This window comes from Limulus polyphemus, unplaced genomic scaffold (assembly GCF_000517525.1).
Source record: "Limulus polyphemus unplaced genomic scaffold, Limulus_polyphemus-2.1.2 Scaffold2190, whole genome shotgun sequence".
Lineage (NCBI taxonomy): Eukaryota > Metazoa > Arthropoda > Merostomata > Xiphosura > Limulidae > Limulus > Limulus polyphemus.
Window position 1 is genome coordinate 138,000 of NW_013667800.1, and position 17,860 is coordinate 155,859.

Below are 17,860 nucleotides of genomic sequence, written 5' to 3' on the forward strand. Positions count from 1 at the left end.
GTATATATATATATATATATATATATATATATATATATGTGTGTGTGGGTGTATGTATGTATGGATACATACATACAATACAGGAAAAATGGAAGGTGTGGAGGTGTGCGAGAAAGACATGCAATAACCGGAAATTGAGGAGACAAAGGAACCCCGATCAAAAAGCCTAGTAAGAATTCCACAACACGGGTAACAGTGGGCCAAATAGCCACAAGTCCCCGGCCCAAAGACCAATGGCAGAAAACATTCCATTGAATCAAATAAGTTTCCATGGAGAAAGGGCTGATGAAACAGGCCAGAATGGAAGTGACAATCCAAGATAATCCCAATCTCTGTGCCAAGGATCGGATAACAACCAAGTGAAAGAATGGGATGAAGCACCAATGACTGAGTTTGTTAAAGCAGGGAGGGAGACAGAGGAGTAAGGTGGAACTGGAGGTGTGGAAACCGTGACAGAGCCGACCACTAAGGAACAATCAGAAGGACCTGACATGACGAAGTATAGAAGATCTAAATCTCCTAGAGAAGGAGTCAAATGGGAGGATAACATATAGGAAATTATTGGTCCAATCCTAACTAAAAGAATCAACAGTCAGGGTAAGCATGTGAGGGACCAGATACCAAAACAGAGGGAATTTGTAGTTGAGGGATGTGACAAATCCATCAATGTGAGGAAAACCTCACTATAGGCAAAGCCACTAAAGAACCATAGGATTGAGAGACCACTCCATTGGATAGAATCTGTCTAGATGGGAAGAATGATCTGTGACAAAAAGGAAAGCACCTGGCACCTGATACGCCATGATGTGGATATCCTGCATGTGGGTCCAGAAAAGAAGATCCAATGTGTAAATCATAGAGATCAAGAATGGGTGCCATCCTAACAAATGAGGTAAGCAACCACAGTGGAATTATCAGAATGAATCATGGCCAAACGATGTCTGGCCCGATGGAAGAAATGATCCAAGGCCCAATGAACCGTGAGAAGCACCAGAGTGAAGTTGAGAAGACTTCTCAGTCACAAACCAACACCTAGAATGTTCCTGGTGATCGACCCACACACTCCATCCCTATAGGGAAACATCCATGAAAAGAAGGAAATCCAGATGAGGAGGAGGAAGCAGGGCACTTTACAATGCATGGGGCTGGTCCAACCATCAATGCTGATCATCAACTATGGTGGGAGGAAGGGTAATAAGAGCCTGCAAAGGAACCCATGCTAGAGACCATTAACCATGAAGAGCTCGCATAGGAGCCCGACCCAAGAGGAGAAGAGTAGTCATGGAAGACCACGACCCCGAAAGCGACAGTACCTTGCAAGCAGTAAGAGCATGGAACTGAAAGCTGAGAGTTCACATTGGCTGATGGTTGGAATTTGTTGTTTAAGAAACTACGGTAATATTTGTTAGAAACTCAGTCAGATAGCCATTATTTAACTGGTGTTTCTGCAGAAGTGTAATTTCTCAGTGTAAAATAGAATAATTTGAGCAAAGATTAAAAATTTTGTTTAACAGTGACATGACTAAATTACATTTGAAGAAATTGAAGATCAAACCATTAAAATTGGTATAAAGGCCAGTAAAAGTACTTTTATGAAAAAACAAAGGTAGAAAAGTGTTTTCCTTCTTTGGTAATCCTGATGTCTAGGAATGGTAAAGAATAATTTTCTTTAAGTTAAGATGTGAGCTTGATATTGGGGTATTAAGAATTAAGTAAGAAAGGAATTTAGAAACATGACTAAGTAAAGTAGTGATTCTTGGTACTATAGTTGTAATTAATAAACATCTTTGTAATAACTATTTTCAGAATAAGTGTGTTCCAAAGCATTTGAACCTTCAAAATAAAATGTTTTGTAACTTGTCAAAAGTCTTCATTCTTCATCTTTATTACAAGAATAATGCTATTTTGAGTTAATTTTAAGTGGATGAGGCAGAAACTGACTCTGAATAACTGGAACACTGAATTAAATGGAGATGTTTGTCAGATGTGGGAGATTTTTAAATATATATATATTTTTTTATATATTCAAAGCAAGAGGTTGCAAAAGGTTGGCTGCAAGTAACAGAGCAGAGTTGCTCCATAAAAATAAAGACAAAAATTAGAGAAATATTAAAAATTCAAAAGTTTAGGTTAACTTCTAAATAGAGAAATTGATGTATTATAGAAGATCAAGTGAATTGGTTAAAAGTACTAGAAGATAAAAAAAAAAGCACAAGACAAAGAGATTATCAGAAAAATATTACAAGAATCCGTACAATAAAGATATGCATCAGGTGAAAAGGGAAATTTGTCATTTCAGGAATGTCAAAGGAAACGTATTACAGGAGAATATAGAATGAATAAAAGAGTTCAATTTCTCTTCAATTTGCAGAAGATTGTAAAAATATTCCAAATCTTGAGTATATATATATATATATGTGTATACTAGTATAATTTGTCTACTGTGCTACTAATTAGTGTTTTACTACAGTGGGGGATAGAATGCCAACCTCAGGAGTTAAATTTACCTTACTTACCCCCAAGTAGCAGTACCTTATTTTGTTTATCTTTATTTTTTGTTTTTTATTATTTTACTTTGGAGAGCAGTACAACTTCCCTCAACTGACTGCAGGCAGTGAAGGGTAATATAGATGTGGGACATTGTGGGTGAGAGCACCCACATCTCGCTCTCCAAGTTTCTACTTTTGATTTTTTTTTTTAATTTCTTAATGTGAGACTAGTGAACGGAGGTTAAGACTGATAGACGATGTAGCCCCACCTTCATGTTTTCCTCTCCTACACTTTCCCTCTTGTTCCAGTGTTGGTGCCTCCTCATTTTTGCTGCTTTCCCTTCCTACTGTTTCCCACCTCAACCTTAGCATGATCCAGATAGCCTTCTATGTCCTGTATGTGCTCTTCAGTGATGTATCATCTACATGGCTTCCGTCCTTGGTGCTTGTTCGCGCTTTTTCATTCCATGATAATATCCTCTGTTCAGATCTTTTTCTTTCCATCTTCTCCTCTTGGGTTAGGCTTTTGTTTTGATTGACTTATTCCACTATTATGTTGTCCCCCCGTACTTTGTTCCTGGTTTCTTCTCATCAAGTTTCACATCTTATATTTTCTCTGACATCTCATCTGCATCATCCATTCTCGTCTTCTTCCTGCAGCCATTTTTTGTGATTCATTGCCTCTTTGACTGGATTAATTTATATTAATACTTTTCCTTTCAGGGGCCCGTTTCATTTCTCATTTTATGAATCCTGCTATGTTGCAAGTGGTGCCTGATCAGGTATTCTTTAACTCTAAGTCTGCACTGTCAGCCATGTTGACTCGCGCTCTCTCGTCCATGGCTTCACACACTCACCGTCAAGATATGGGTGTTCCACAAGATCACTTGATGGTTAATTACCTTGCAATAAGTTGCTTCATAAACATGCTCATTCTACACTGTATAAGAAAATTACAACTTCTGGATAGTAGTGATCCAATTTTGTGATTATTAATCTGTAGAGAGAATATGAAATGAGAGAGCAGTTTTGGTACTTTCAACCAAATTAATTTCTGTGTTGAGAGGGCCAAGTCTTATCACTGTATTTAATTGTCAAGAAGCTTAGCTTGCTGATAGTATATTCTTGTATCTTCAGTGCTGCCAATGATCTTTAGATGTTTCTAGGTAGTTGGTTTAAATTTTTCTTGTCTAATTTTTTTCATTATAAAGAGAATTTTTACCATTTAACTAAGCATTGTGCAATAGTTCTACCATTATATGATAAACTATTCTTATTTTTTTCCCATCAGTAAAGGTTGTTTTATTAAATTTCACAGTGTATCTTATCTCTTTTGTACTGCCTACAAAAAATTATTGCATCTGTCCTTCCACATGATATTTTCACAAATATCATTTTATTGCAAAAATAAGATAACTGTATACCTTGATTTAACCTTGGAACAACACAACTTACCTTGATGAAGGCAGAACTGGTGCAAAAATGTTGGTTTGTGAAAGTAGTAGTTGATTTGTAGTTTTGATTACTCCAAGCTACTTCTCTTTTGTGCTGCTTGTGGGTTACCACCAAATAATGTTTTTGGATGTGATGGAACTTTGGCAGAGTGTAAGCAAGCTGAACTGATTTGAACATGAGATCTGATTGACTCAGAGATATTGTTGAAGGGAGGCAATAATTAAAAGGCCAGGACTTGTCAGGTGTAGGAGAAATCCTCTCCCGGATGTCAGACTTGCCAATGTTATGAAGATCCATGATTTTTATCTCATTACAGCAGATGACTTGAGAAGAAGATCCACTACTAGTTGGTACACCTAGAATGGCTGTCCATACTATTTTTTTGAAGAATGACCTCACTTTGAGGGAAACCAGGTGACTAAGTATTATCATGGTGATGTGGCATCTGGCAAGTTTGAATTAGATTGGGTTGGTCTGTATAGGATTCCCAGACATATGCCAGCTATAGAAACCCAACCCTAACTGTTTGAAGTTGCATGAGAACACCAGCAAGAGACTTGAGGTGCTGTTGGTGGTTGTCATCCCTCAACAGGTGCCATCTCACCATTTGAAAATGGAGGTACCAAATGTGAAAGTAAGTTGACCATAGGCTAGTTATGATCCTCTCTGAGCCAGGATTATATACTGCCAAGACAAGCATGGAGAAACCTGGAGTTGTGCAGAGTCAGTGGACAAGATGCCAAGTGCACCTAGTTTTTCTGCCACGCTAGAACAGAGGCATATCACAACCTACGATGTTGTACCTACAGCGTGGTGGCCAGAAAATTCTGAGTGAGAGGGTCTGGCCATAATCACTGTTCCCAATGAGCAAGGTGAAGCAGACTGAGCACTCGATTGAAGAGCAACTATGAGATTTCAATATAGTCATTACCAAGTTGCACTAGTTGTTTGTCATGGTGGAAAAAACAGAGCAATCTATCAGACCACGTTCAAGGCTCAAAAGAGAGGTACCACAGAAAGCTTGACCACTTTCACATCTGCTTTCCTTGTTAAACATTGGGTCACTCAAGTGAACTGCCCATATCTTAATGAACAGAGAGGTAAATAAAGTTATTGGTTTTGACAGATGGTGAAAAAGGTGCAGAAAATCAATAGCAGGCAGTGAATACTGTTGCAACAGCTCTGAAAGACTAGAGGAGCCCACATTGGGCCTTACTACTGAATTAGGGCAATGCAAAAAACAACTTTCACCAAAGAAGTGTATTTGTCAGCCCAGCTCTCTCAGGTTTAGGTGGGTCTTTGTATACATCTGTTAAAGAACAGAGGTGAAAGATAAGAGTTCCTGGTTGATGCAGGAGTGGCCAGAACACTGACAGATCTTTAAAGATATTAGGTGCTCTAAGTGAAACTATCACTTGGACTTTTTGACAAAAACTTCATTCTGATCAATGTAGATATACTAGATGTGGATGGAGAGGTCACATTTTGACTGTGTCTAAAAGACATCAATGTCCTGTTGATGAAAGTGTTATAGAGCTTATCAGTCACTTTTGCCTTTGCAGACAGTGAACTAGTGATTAGATGTTGAAAAAGAAAGAACAGTATCCTCGTGTACATAAGAAATATTTCTGGTTTATTATGATTGGAGTCTTGTTGGCCTGACATGGCCTGGTGGTTAGAGCAAATTAAAACATGACCAGCTCAGATTGAGGAGTGTAACATGGAAGCACATAACCTATGGTAACTTAAACCCACCAGGCAGTGGATCTCAACCTATGTTAAAGCTAGTGGTTCCCAAAGTTTTGAGGTATGAAATTCTTGATACTGTGTAATACAAAGAATGGAGGACACCAAATGTTAAAGATACTTGTGCTAATGTGTGAAGGCAGTTTTTCTGGTTGCATTCAAGTTGAAATGTTCACTGCTGGGGTGAATGCTTTATAGTGCGTGCCACTCATAGAAAAAGCCAGCTTGAACAGGATAAACTCCAGAAAATGGTTGTTGTTATCTTCTTCAGAGAATATTCTTGGATATCACTTATCTACTGCCAAAGATGAAGCTGAGTTGCTTTTGTATATCATAACCATTGGCAACTTCATGAAATGAGTCTAGGCTTATCTGTAGGTTGATAAAACCACAGAGTCTGATGGGCTGATAAAGCACTAGATGACCAGTTTCAGAGCAACATGAGATGTACGTGAATCAGGGAGCTAATGTTAACAGCTGATTCTTGTGTGAAGTATATTGTATAATGAAAATGCAAATCTTGCCATATCACCCCCCATATTGATCATTTAGTGGAGTGGTTGATACAAATTGTCAAGTGTACACTTTCTAAATTTGTTATCCTCAAATGAAACCAGCTTGGACAAACACTAAACTTGTATCTTGTTGGTATACCAGGCAGTTGAAAGGAACTCGCAGGTTGTTCACAGAATGTGATCATGTTTGGCCAATAAATGTTTTGCTCCTGTATACACATTGTATGATCCACTACTTAGAGTGGATATTCTACAGTGCCTACAAGAATATGAAGGGTGGTTAACATCTGTGTTAGTTCACATGCATGTGAACAATTAGGAAAGGCCATAATACCTCTTGAGGTGATACAATAAGTCATTGAAGGAACAAATGTACCAAGGTGGTGACTGGATGTGACGTCAGCATGGAAGCCTCTTGGAACTAGCTAGACAGGACCTAACCTTGTGTTCCAATGAATCGTTCCTTTGACATACAAGTTATAGCAGTCAAAAGGTGCGCAAAAGTGTGTAGAACATGCTGACCACCTGTGTTGGTTATATGACTTATAAACCTCTGGTGAACTGGCTTACCAAGAGTCAGAAAAGGAAGTAATTATCAAATGAGTATGAAAACTGCTTTATACTACTGTGACTCTGAAAATGAGGAGGAAAGAGTTAAAACATACCTGGCTTTTTAGGATGAGTTGGACATGGAAGTGTTTGATATAGAGGTGAGAAACAGGTTCTGGCAGTCTACAGACCTGCTTACAATGATCTCCCAATAAGTATGGCTGGAATTAAGTTTGAGTAAGAGAGGTAGGATATAAACTGATCATTAACTCAAAGCAAGTAGCAATTCTTGCATTCCAAGCTACCAAATCGATGTCCCCATACAATGTATGAAAAACATTTTATGATTTCCAGTTAATTACCATGAAGTGATGTTCACCATACGATGTATTTACTACATTTTGTGATTTTCAATTGATTGCCATGATAATTTGGAAACTAAAGCTAGTAGATATAATGACTAGTGAATTAACACTTTACAATACTGATGACGATAGGTACGAGTTTAAAAACTCAGTTGAAAGGATGTTGCAGTCATTGCTTTTTGAGCTGTTGTAAGATAAAATTTACATACATTAGTGTATGGTTACAACTTGATTACTTGAAGTTAGGACAGTTTGTTGATCACAAGATTAACAAGACCAAAAGACTTTGTGAACCTTACTTTATAAGCTATTGAGCAGAGTTTCACTGTAAGAGATATCTGTAGGATGTCGGGTGATAGCTGCTCAATTGACACAGCCTGGGCAGCTGATTTTATTAGGTGTAATATATAGATCATTACTAATTTGCATGACAAAATGATGGCCTAGAAGTTTGAAGACCCAACAAAAAGGGCTTTTTTACCCTTGCATTCCAAGCTGTTGAGTGATTTTCTGAGGCAAAAGCTGAGAATCACTCACCTTATCTAGCTGAATGTTGAGTTCTATAGAAAATACTGTGTTGTCCTTACTAGATCTATTCTTGTGCAGTTTAAGGGTGTGTACTTTCTCCATGTACAGTGAGGGAGTTTTGTTTCATCAATGTGTGTAGTGATTTATATATATATATATATATGTGTGTGTGTAAAAATACACATTTATATATTAACAGCACAAATATTAATTCTGAGCTGTGAGAGTTTTAGCTGGAAAGTTTCAGTTCAGCTGAATTTTGTCTGTGATTACTTATTTTATGATGTCTCAAAAGAAATTAATTATTCAGTTTGACAGCTTATAAACCATGGCTACTGAGTAGTAGTTTCAGAAAGTAACTCAAGATAGTTATGGAGTAGTTTGTGTGAGAGCCAAAGGTGGTTTGTTGTAAGCTATTGGTTTATGTGATAACGTTTAATAAAGACGCATATATAACAGTATATATGTACAAATAAATGGGTGTGGTCCCACATGTGTGGAGGAACATTATATGAAGTCATTCATGAATGTTGAATAACATAAATTGTTCAGTTACACAAAAAACACAACTATTAAGCCACATAAGAATGGGTATAAAGGATTTGATCTGGATGTTAAGATTTTGTGATATGAGGTTAGCTGTGATTACTGACTTAGAATGTATTATTTGAAGTTAAAATGCACCTATTATTTTCATTAATGCCGGTGGAAGAATGTTTCAATTTTGATTTTGAAATATTTGGCAGGTAGTGAAAATTCATGGAAGGATAAGAATAATGAAGAAACTCTTAATACATCTTAGAGAAAACAGTTTGGTGTTTTGGTTATTGTAATGCATTGTATTGAATTGAAATATTCATGAGTGGGTCTAATTATTGGTAGTAACTAAAATTCACAGACAGTAGCTCAGATATCATAATAAATACAAACTTGATTGTAATAAATATTTTCAGTAATGCAGACTGAAATATTTAGTAAAGCACACAGTTTTCTAAATATTTTCTTTAAATTGTTTCAGTACAAGATGCATAAAAATTCAGGTAGTGAATATACTAAGTCGAGGTGGAAAATAACACCTATGTGGTGAAATGTTTTAAATCACACCAAAGCTATAATTAGAATTGTAAGTGGAAGAAAGCCCATAAAGCATAAATACAGCATAAATGTTAGTGGATTCTAACAATCAAATGTATGGGTTGGCATCACCTAACCCAAGCAAACTTGTGTGTATGAACCAATTTTGCTGTCCTAACCCCATTTTTTTTCTACTTAATCTGGGTTTGGTTTATGTAACAACCAGACTAGTGGAATGAAGGAATCTGAGTTGAAAGTAAGATGTGTTTTCTGTTAACACAGAAATGCTAACATGACTATGGCTTTTGAGTTAATGGTTAAATTGAGACCCAGTGAAGCCTGTGTACTGAGTTCACAGGTGCTAGAAATACATGTCTATGGGTGATTAGAGCATGAACATGTGTCAGACTTACAGAAATGCTGCCCAACCATGGTAATCTGTTGATTACTTGCATCTGGAGGTAGTTTTTAGAGGGGAGTAATGGTTGTAATTGGGCTTTTATGACCCTATTCAACCTAAACATCTAACTGACCTTCTGACCAATTGGATTTTATCTGAATTTGCATTTTTATTCCAAACTTTTACTATTTAAGATCAAATTGTTGACCATTTTGGCTATATTGTTCTTCAGTGAGCTATTAGTGTTGTTTTATTCTTTTGTGCTGAAGCTTCACATTTCTTCTTATGCTGCAATATGAGGAAGTTAAACATTAATATGTCCAAGACTTTGTTTGGTGATGAGATTTCTTATGTAACCAATCTTAGGACTCCTAGTGTTGACCTGATGTTCAGTGTACTGAGCCCATGATTGAAGATGTATTACTTGCAGATGCAAATGATGCAGGACCTCACTGTGTTGGTATTTGTACTAGCCCTAAGGCCTCAAGATGTGTAGTCCCCATTGACTGTGAAATGGTCAGTAGGAATGAAGTAGGAGACAGCTGTCTCAATACCACTGCCAAAGCCAAGCCTGCAGGTGGCCCAAAGACTCAGGATGTCTCCAACATCATCTTCAGCCCATAGGCAAAAGGAGTCCCAGTGGACTGCTAAACATTGGGAGCTGGCTATTAGATGTTCAGTAGGTGAGTATGTAACCACCTTGTGGAAGTGCAACCAGAAGTGGGCACACCTATTGCAGGACCACTACATTCCTAAGCTGAGAAAAACATTTATGGGCTCTAGATAAGTGCTTTAGCAATGAGGTAGAGTAGCCACTGCAGTGATGCCACGAACCCTGGCACCAACATTGTTAGTGTAGAATATTTTCTTTATGTGGGCTAGTTTCCTGCTTATTTGATTAAGAAAAACATTTTGTAAGTCAAACACTAATTTGTACAACTTGTATTGTTTGTGTTAATTTGCATTATATTGCTTATATTGAAATCATTATTTCTTATTTCAAAATAGCTTTCAAGAAACCTTGGGAATACCTTTCTCAAAGAAGTTATTGGCAAACAAAAGCAATGACATCTGTTCAATTTCAAACTGACATAGTTGATGCACCTGTGTTGAATAAAGGATATGGTGGAAAATACTTTAGCCATGAACAAGATCGTCTTGATACCTTTGACATCTGGCCAGACAATTCACCAGTAGATAAATTCTCTTTAGCAAAAGCAGGATTTTATTACTCAGGTCGTGAGGATGAAGTTGTTTGTTTTAGTTGTGGACTACATTTGAAACACTGGGACTTCAGTGACTCACCTGCTTCAAAACATCATCAGGCTTCTCCATGCTGTACGTTTGTATTATGCACTTCAGCAAATTTCTCTCTGCTCAGTAGTCAACAAACTCGTAGTTCTGATTTGTCTGCCTCAAAGACCCAACCCAAATACTACCAAAATGAGCCTGGGAACATAGAATCCTCTGGAGTATCAGTATGTATTTCTTCCAAAGAAAAACACATTGAACAACTCAAACTAAAAAATGGAATTCATGTTTCCAAACCAAATGGTGGACTGCAGCAGATAGTTGTAAATGATGTTTCTCTTCAAAATGGTCATCAGTATGATCCATATAAAAATTGCGTAAATCATATTTCACAACAGAATAGATTTTGTCATGTTTCACAACAAAATGACCATCCAAATGTATCAGATTTAAATAGCTCTCAAAGTGTAAGTAATTGCACATTAAATCTAAATGCTTCTTTCTCCTTAAAGGATATGAAAGTTGAGAGCAAAAGGCTGGAAACATTTCAGAATGGTTGGCCATTATCATTTATAAAGCCTGAAGATTTGGCAAATGCAGGATTTTTTTACGTAGGAATTAGTGATAAAGTACAATGTCCATTTTGTCAAGGCATTGTGTCTAGTTGGGAAGAAGGAGATGATCCTCTGAAAGAGCATGTTCGTCATTTTCCATGTTGTTCATTTGTGTTTGAAAAGGGGTGTCAAGATAAAAGGATTTCAAACTCTAGGTCTTCTTATTCTTCAAATGGACAAGATGTATGTGGAAACTACAAAGCAAGCATGAGTGAAGGTTTACAAGATGTGGTGGATCCTAAACTTTTAAATGTGAAACAGAAACATCTTAAACTAGAAAAGCTTGGTATAAGTGTTCATAGGGGACCTAAACATCTGTCTCAGGCAAGTTTATCAGCAAGATTGAGATCATTTGCCATGTGGCCAGAAGATGCCATTGTGCAACCTAAAGTTTTAGCAGAAGCAGGTTTCTTTTATGTTGGTGAGTGCGTGTTTCCATTTTTCATCTACATATAGTAGTTTTTCTTGGTATTTTATTTTTAATTCTTTAGTTTTATATGATATCAGGGCATATATAATTGAATTTGAAACCTTGTTGCTTTAGTATTTGTTTTCTTATGGTGTAGAATTAAATGTGAATAGCAGAAGTAATGTTTTGAATAACACTTCTTAAATCATGAAACAAATTCTAACTTAGAAATTTATTTTCATCTTTTTATAAAATTAATTATTAGAATGTTAATAACAATCTTTTACATTTCTTCTGCAGCATAACATTTTCTTCCTTCAGCTTAAAGTTTTTGTATTATTACACTTGTGTACTGAAAGAGTAGAAAAAATAAAGCACTGTAAAGTTGTTCAAGATCTAGTTGAAAGTATGCAGAATGAGATGAACACTATGGAGAGTACAACCAGATCATGTTTGTGGACATACATGTGCTGCACCTTTGAACAGCATCCACACATCACATCAGTATACACAACACACACATGATTATACTTTTGGAGATAAATCACTTTAAGACAACTGTTTGTATTTTATTTTCAAGCCAGAAACATGTGTATATATAAATAGAAAAATGTTGTATATATATGATTATTATTATTATTAATTGGAAAATTTTAAACCAATCAAGCTGTAATTTAGAATGTATAACTTTCTAGTTTATAGTTTTTCTGAAATACATTAATAAGATTTATAGTAAAATAAAAACCCTTGACAGGTTATTGAAGATGAATTTTTATTGGTGGTAACATGTGGATGAAAAAAGCAGTGTTTGTAATTTTCACTGATGTGATGGATTGATTTGGTAGCTTACCCTGCCAGTATGAAAGTGTGCATGTTATATGTAATGTGCCTTAACGTGTGATGGATATTTCTAAGAACTCGTGAGTGAAAGCAGAGAAAATGTATTATGTAAATTACTATATCTGCTACATCCAGTAACTGAGTACTGCATTGATTTTAGGTGTGGAGCAAGAAGAGAATAGAAGTGGGGGGGGGGGATATTTTAACCATTTTATTGTGGCTGGAACATATTTTCCAGTGCTCCCACTCCCTCACACTGCAACTGAGACAAATGTTTCCCATTGTCATTCAAAATTGCTGTGCATGACATATGGGAGTAAAATGAGTTGGAAAGTATTTATTGGCATCCCACCTAATGTTGATATATAGTTTCCTTCAATGTTTCCCACTCAACTCTTCAGTAATCAACAAGATGCCTAAGTGGAAAGTATAACAACTGCGTGCTGACCATGCCTGCAATGCTAGAGTGGCAAGTAGTAACCCTAATTACTATGTAAATATGCTTGACTCAGATAGTTTAGAAGATAGTGAAAGTGAGTTAAGTGATTTTCAAATGTGTGATGATGAAGAGACAATAAGACAAGAGGATCCTAGCTGTCCATCTAATGATGATAGTCAAGATGATGAATCTGGACTTTGTAGAGGACGGCTTAAACAACATCGACAATGGGTAACATTTGTCCCAGTCACAATGTGAGGGGGGTGGGAGCACTGGGAAATATACAGTGAATGGGTTAAAGGACAAAAAATAAAGCCTTAAAAGGATATATTGTTGAAAATGCCTGAGGTATACAGTTAACAACATAGGACATAAGGTGATGAAAGGTCATTCAGCACTTTGAGTTCACCCGTCTGAAAAATTGAAAAAATAAAACAAAGCAATCAACCCACACTAAATGTACTTTTTTTGCAATCATTAGCATATCCAACAGCAGTTATAAATAAATTTATTATAACAGAACACTACATGATTAAGCAAACCATTCCACCAGTTTGTAATGTACACAGAAGTACATGTGATTCTGCTGAAAAAGCTCCTTGGATCTTTGATTCAATAGCTACTATTGCCCATAAAACCCAAGTTCCATTTTATTACACCATCTTTCCACACTCAACCAGACCTTCTATAAGTAGTATCTAAACTATAAAGAAAATTATAATATCTGTATTACCTCTTTTTTTATTCTTTTAGAAATTCCAGTCCTTTTCTTCACAGTTTAAATTTCTCAAATTATAACTCATAATTTTTAGCATACTTAAGTCTTTCCTAGAATAAGGAGACCAAATTCCACACATCATTCTGAATGAGTCATCACCATACATGATCACTAAAATAAAAGCTAAAAATAAAGAGTAAAAACCTAAAAGAAGAAAATTCTCAAATTAAAAAAAGTATACAGAGATTGCTTTCTGAAAGAGCTTGTGTTGAATTAATATATGTTTAATTGGGCTTAATATTTTATATGCTTTCAGAGTTTTATTAAGCTACCATCACTTGTATTTTAGTGCTTTGAAAACTGAATAGTGTTAGCTTTTTTTTTCATTTTTGAAACTTCAACTGTAGAAAGGTTATTTTTTTGCTGTACCAGTATAAAGAAAGGTTTGAGTTACACTGGTTTTTTTCCCAGTGAGTCATGCTGCTTGGAGCTGTAAAACAACAATACTTTCCAAGAATATCATTTTAAATTCCATCATCAGCAGTAAAACTTCAAAAAGTTAATTTACAATATTATAACTACAAAAAGCAACAATAGCTATTAAGGAAGAATATATATGTTTAATAATATCATTAAGAGAAAAAGTTATAAAGAATGGCTAAAATATAAGTATAAACCACTGCATCTTTAAAAATAAAACAAGTTGAAATTGGGAAATTATTAGATTAATTATAGAAGAGATGAATTGTGGTTGTTATTTAGTATGAGATGATTGTTAAAATGTAAAGGCTTTATTTAATTAAAAATATGTAATCTGATGTTCCAGAGTTGAGAATTTTAAAGTTTTCAAGAAAGATGGGATGGCTGCTGTTCTCATTATATAATTGGTTAAAAACTAAGGTTGATTAATGATCTTATATTGGTTTCTACAGTTTCATACCACATTCTATCAAATGGTCCTGTTTTAAATCTCCTAAAGAGAACATATAATATCTTTTCTGACTAATTATGTCTCCACACTGAAATTTCCAAAATTCATAACATAATTTCTTAAACTATCACATGAACATTTTTTTAACAAATAAAATAGAACCCACCAAGAAGCCACAAACTGCCCGAGATACTTGTTAGTTCTTATCACTCCTTTCACGAGCAAACAAACTTTTAAACTCAAATCTCAAATTGAAAGAATAATTAAGTCATATTACCTGCAAACTAAGCCAACATTTAATAATTCAAAACTAGCTGAAAACTTAATACTCCCCAACCTTCTGTGTTTGTGTAATTTATAACTGTACTTGTGGTAGCTGTGAAACTACTTATTTTGATGAAACTATACATCACCTACAAATACACGTACGTGAACATATGGGAACTTCAGCTGGTAGTAGATATAAACTAACAAATCCACCCGAGTCTTGTATCTGATTGCATAGTGAGAATAATAGCCAACTCATCCTGCTTTAAAATTTTAAAATCCTTGACTGGAACAATAAATTTTAAATTTACTATTAAAGAAAGCCTTAACATTTTCAATGATCAACCAACACTAAGTAATAACATCAACTCATGTAAACAGGTATCTATTTAGCAGAAACAGTTATCCAAGACTGTTTCTTTGACTGGCTGTCATAGTCTATAAGCAATGGTAGTCGAAATAGAAGTATCAGAAACTATAAGGAAAAGGTAATTGCTTAAGTTTATAAAGTGCAGCACAGGTAAGAGTGGGTCCCAAATGACTATTTTCACAATGACCACATTTTGACTAAACTGCTAGTCACACTGCAAAAAATCTTTAAAAAAATTGTCATATAGCAAATAGCAACCAGTCTGAAAACTGCTTAATAAAAATGCATAACTTCAGTGATGCTTAAAATACACTGTTGACAGAGAATTACTAAAAACATGTCATATGATCTGATATATAACATTTCATCATTTCCTTTACTGAAGATAGTATAAAAAAAACATATCAAGTACTTGTTTTTTTTCTTTTTTCTTTCTTATCTTTTGAAGGTACAAGCTACTGGAGGTGGTGAAACTGTGTCAGAAACATTCTCCTAACAGTGATTGGGCCCTGTAGTTCCCATAGGAATATTCCTTATCCTTGTTTCTAATTATTTCCATCTTTATGACTTAGAATTTGTTCAAAAGTGACTTTTGTTTTTGCCCCAAACATATTGTTTGACAAGACATCAAAATCCTTAAAAACTATGGAATTAAACAGTATACTGATTGAATGGAAAAAATTGAAAAAATGGATTTTTTCTCGTCTGTTAAGCACAGTGTTTGTTCATTAAAATGCAAGTTTTAGGACTGCTATCTTATCTGTGTTGTAAAGTAGCTTCATTGTAATGAAATTTCTATGTAAATATACACATACAGAACAATTTAATGACATCAAACCTACTGCAGATACAATGTATATACAGTACTCAAGTATACATTCTTTAAAAGCATGCTGTAGAAAATGTTTTATTTTTTTCTAGTTTGAATATTTAAAATTGTACCTTTGACTAATTTACATGTTGGTAGGCCTCCTTTGGCCAGGTTTGACCATGGATGAGCATCCGTTCCATTATTAGCTCATGTTGATCGCTCATGTAGAGCAGCGTCTCTTGTGACTAAGGAGACCGACATGAAAGTGACAGTCCCGGTTGCAGAGGTCACATATGTGCGTTGACGCTGGTCTGTTGGCTGCCTGTTCCTTTTGATGCTCTTGCTTCTCTTCTGCCACCACTGTCAATTCCTCTTCACCGATCTTCAACTGTTTATGGAGAGTTTTACATGTACAGTCACTGCTAATGATTTCTCCTTGACAGAGTAACACCTACCTTTCTACTCATTGAGAAAACAGCAGTTATAGTTATAAAATTGACATGTATCACTGATTAAACTGCCCACTTAAATTAATAATATGAATTTGCCCACCTTGCATTTAATTATATGGGAAAAAGTGATAAACCACTTAGAAGAAAGTTAGATAATGCTATTACCTTTGTGTACTGCCTACAATGTAGTCTTGTAAGTTATTTCAAATATTAGCATTTTATTAAAAGATAAACTTTGTTGAGCAAAATATTTTAAGCAAAATTATGGTGCTCCGACATGAACATTTGGATTTTATATTAATTTTAAACTATCATTAAAAAGCTATTTCTGTTGATCCTTATCTCACTTCTGTGTTGTATGTCTATTTACTTAAAATTTGTTCGAATTATACTCTTACAGTTTTCATCACATTTTCACCAGGATTTGTAGGATCATTTGGATATTATGTATAGTGATAGATGTGTGTGTGTAATAGGCTTAGGAAGCAAATATATATATTTTTTAATATACATTAACTCTTTTTCTTATGGTGTTGGTCAATGTGACTGACCTTGTAACCACAAAGTAACCATCAGGTTCCATAATATAATTTTTAACATGTTTTATGTACCTTTATGAAATTGAATAAGCTTTCAATAAACATTATTGTTTATAAACAAAAAAATCAGATTTATAAGTGTATTTACTAATGATTTTGCCAGTAAATATATGAAGTCAGATTGTTGACTGTTCCATGTGTAAAGTGATTATTATGTTAAGATTTAAAATACTTTTTTTCACCTGAACAAGTTCATATTTTATTTGCATAACTCCTAAAACCTAAATAAATATAAAATTTTTTGTAAATCCACATTTTATTTATTTTCTCTACCCCAGTGTTGAATGACAAAAGCACGAGTTGCTTGCAAGCATACCTCTTGAAGTTTTTTTTTTTCATTATTTAACCTAATAAGTTTCTAATTTTTTCTTTTTTTATTACTTTATAACAATAAATAAAAAACATTCATGAAAAACAAGAAATATAATGCTTACAGTTGAATTGCCTTGTCATCTCGTTTGTTGACTCAAAATTTTATTGAACTACTATTTCATGAATTTATGTCAATAAGTTTGGTATCAAACTGTGGATTATAATTCAAGTTATAGAACTATACATTACTCAATTTGTTAGCTTAGAAGTAAATATTAAAAAACACAGAACGTAGTATGTTGAATGCAGCACTGGTTCAAATTAGATGTTTGTGAAGTCAAAATATTAAATCTATAGTTTCATACGAATTAGAAACTCAAGTTATAGATACTGACAAGCTAGAATATAAAATATTGCTCACATTATAAATCAAACATAGTGGCACCCCACCCACAACCTTCCATTTTTGGAAATGCTCCCTTATAAACACTTACTTCTATATATGACATGAATAACAAATCTGAAGTTCAGAATGTCCCCCTAGTTATTTTCTAAGACTTTGTAATGTACCTAGCATCATTTCTTTCTTTTACATCAAGATTTCTATGAGGTAGGTTGGGTCTTTAGTCTGCTTGAAATTTCATAATTTTTTAGACCCAAATACAGCTTAGTTACTAAATTTAATAAATTATAGTAGAATTCTGTGGTATTGGTGTAGTAAGTTAT

General features: G+C 34.8%; 1 protein-coding gene across 2 annotated transcripts in view; it reads left to right on the forward strand.

Annotated features, from left to right (window-relative positions):
- The window catches only part of LOC106466219 (putative inhibitor of apoptosis), a 63,133-nt gene that overhangs the window by 4,973 nt on the left and 40,300 nt on the right, over window positions 1-17,860 (forward strand). For both annotated transcript variants that reach the window (XM_022394184.1, XM_013926468.2), the window contains exon 2: window positions 10,130-11,407. In XM_022394184.1, the coding sequence (XP_022249892.1) occupies window positions 10,186-11,407 (1,222 nt within the window). In that variant the 5' untranslated portion in view covers window positions 10,130-10,185. The remainder of the gene's footprint in view (window positions 1-10,129; window positions 11,408-17,860) is intronic.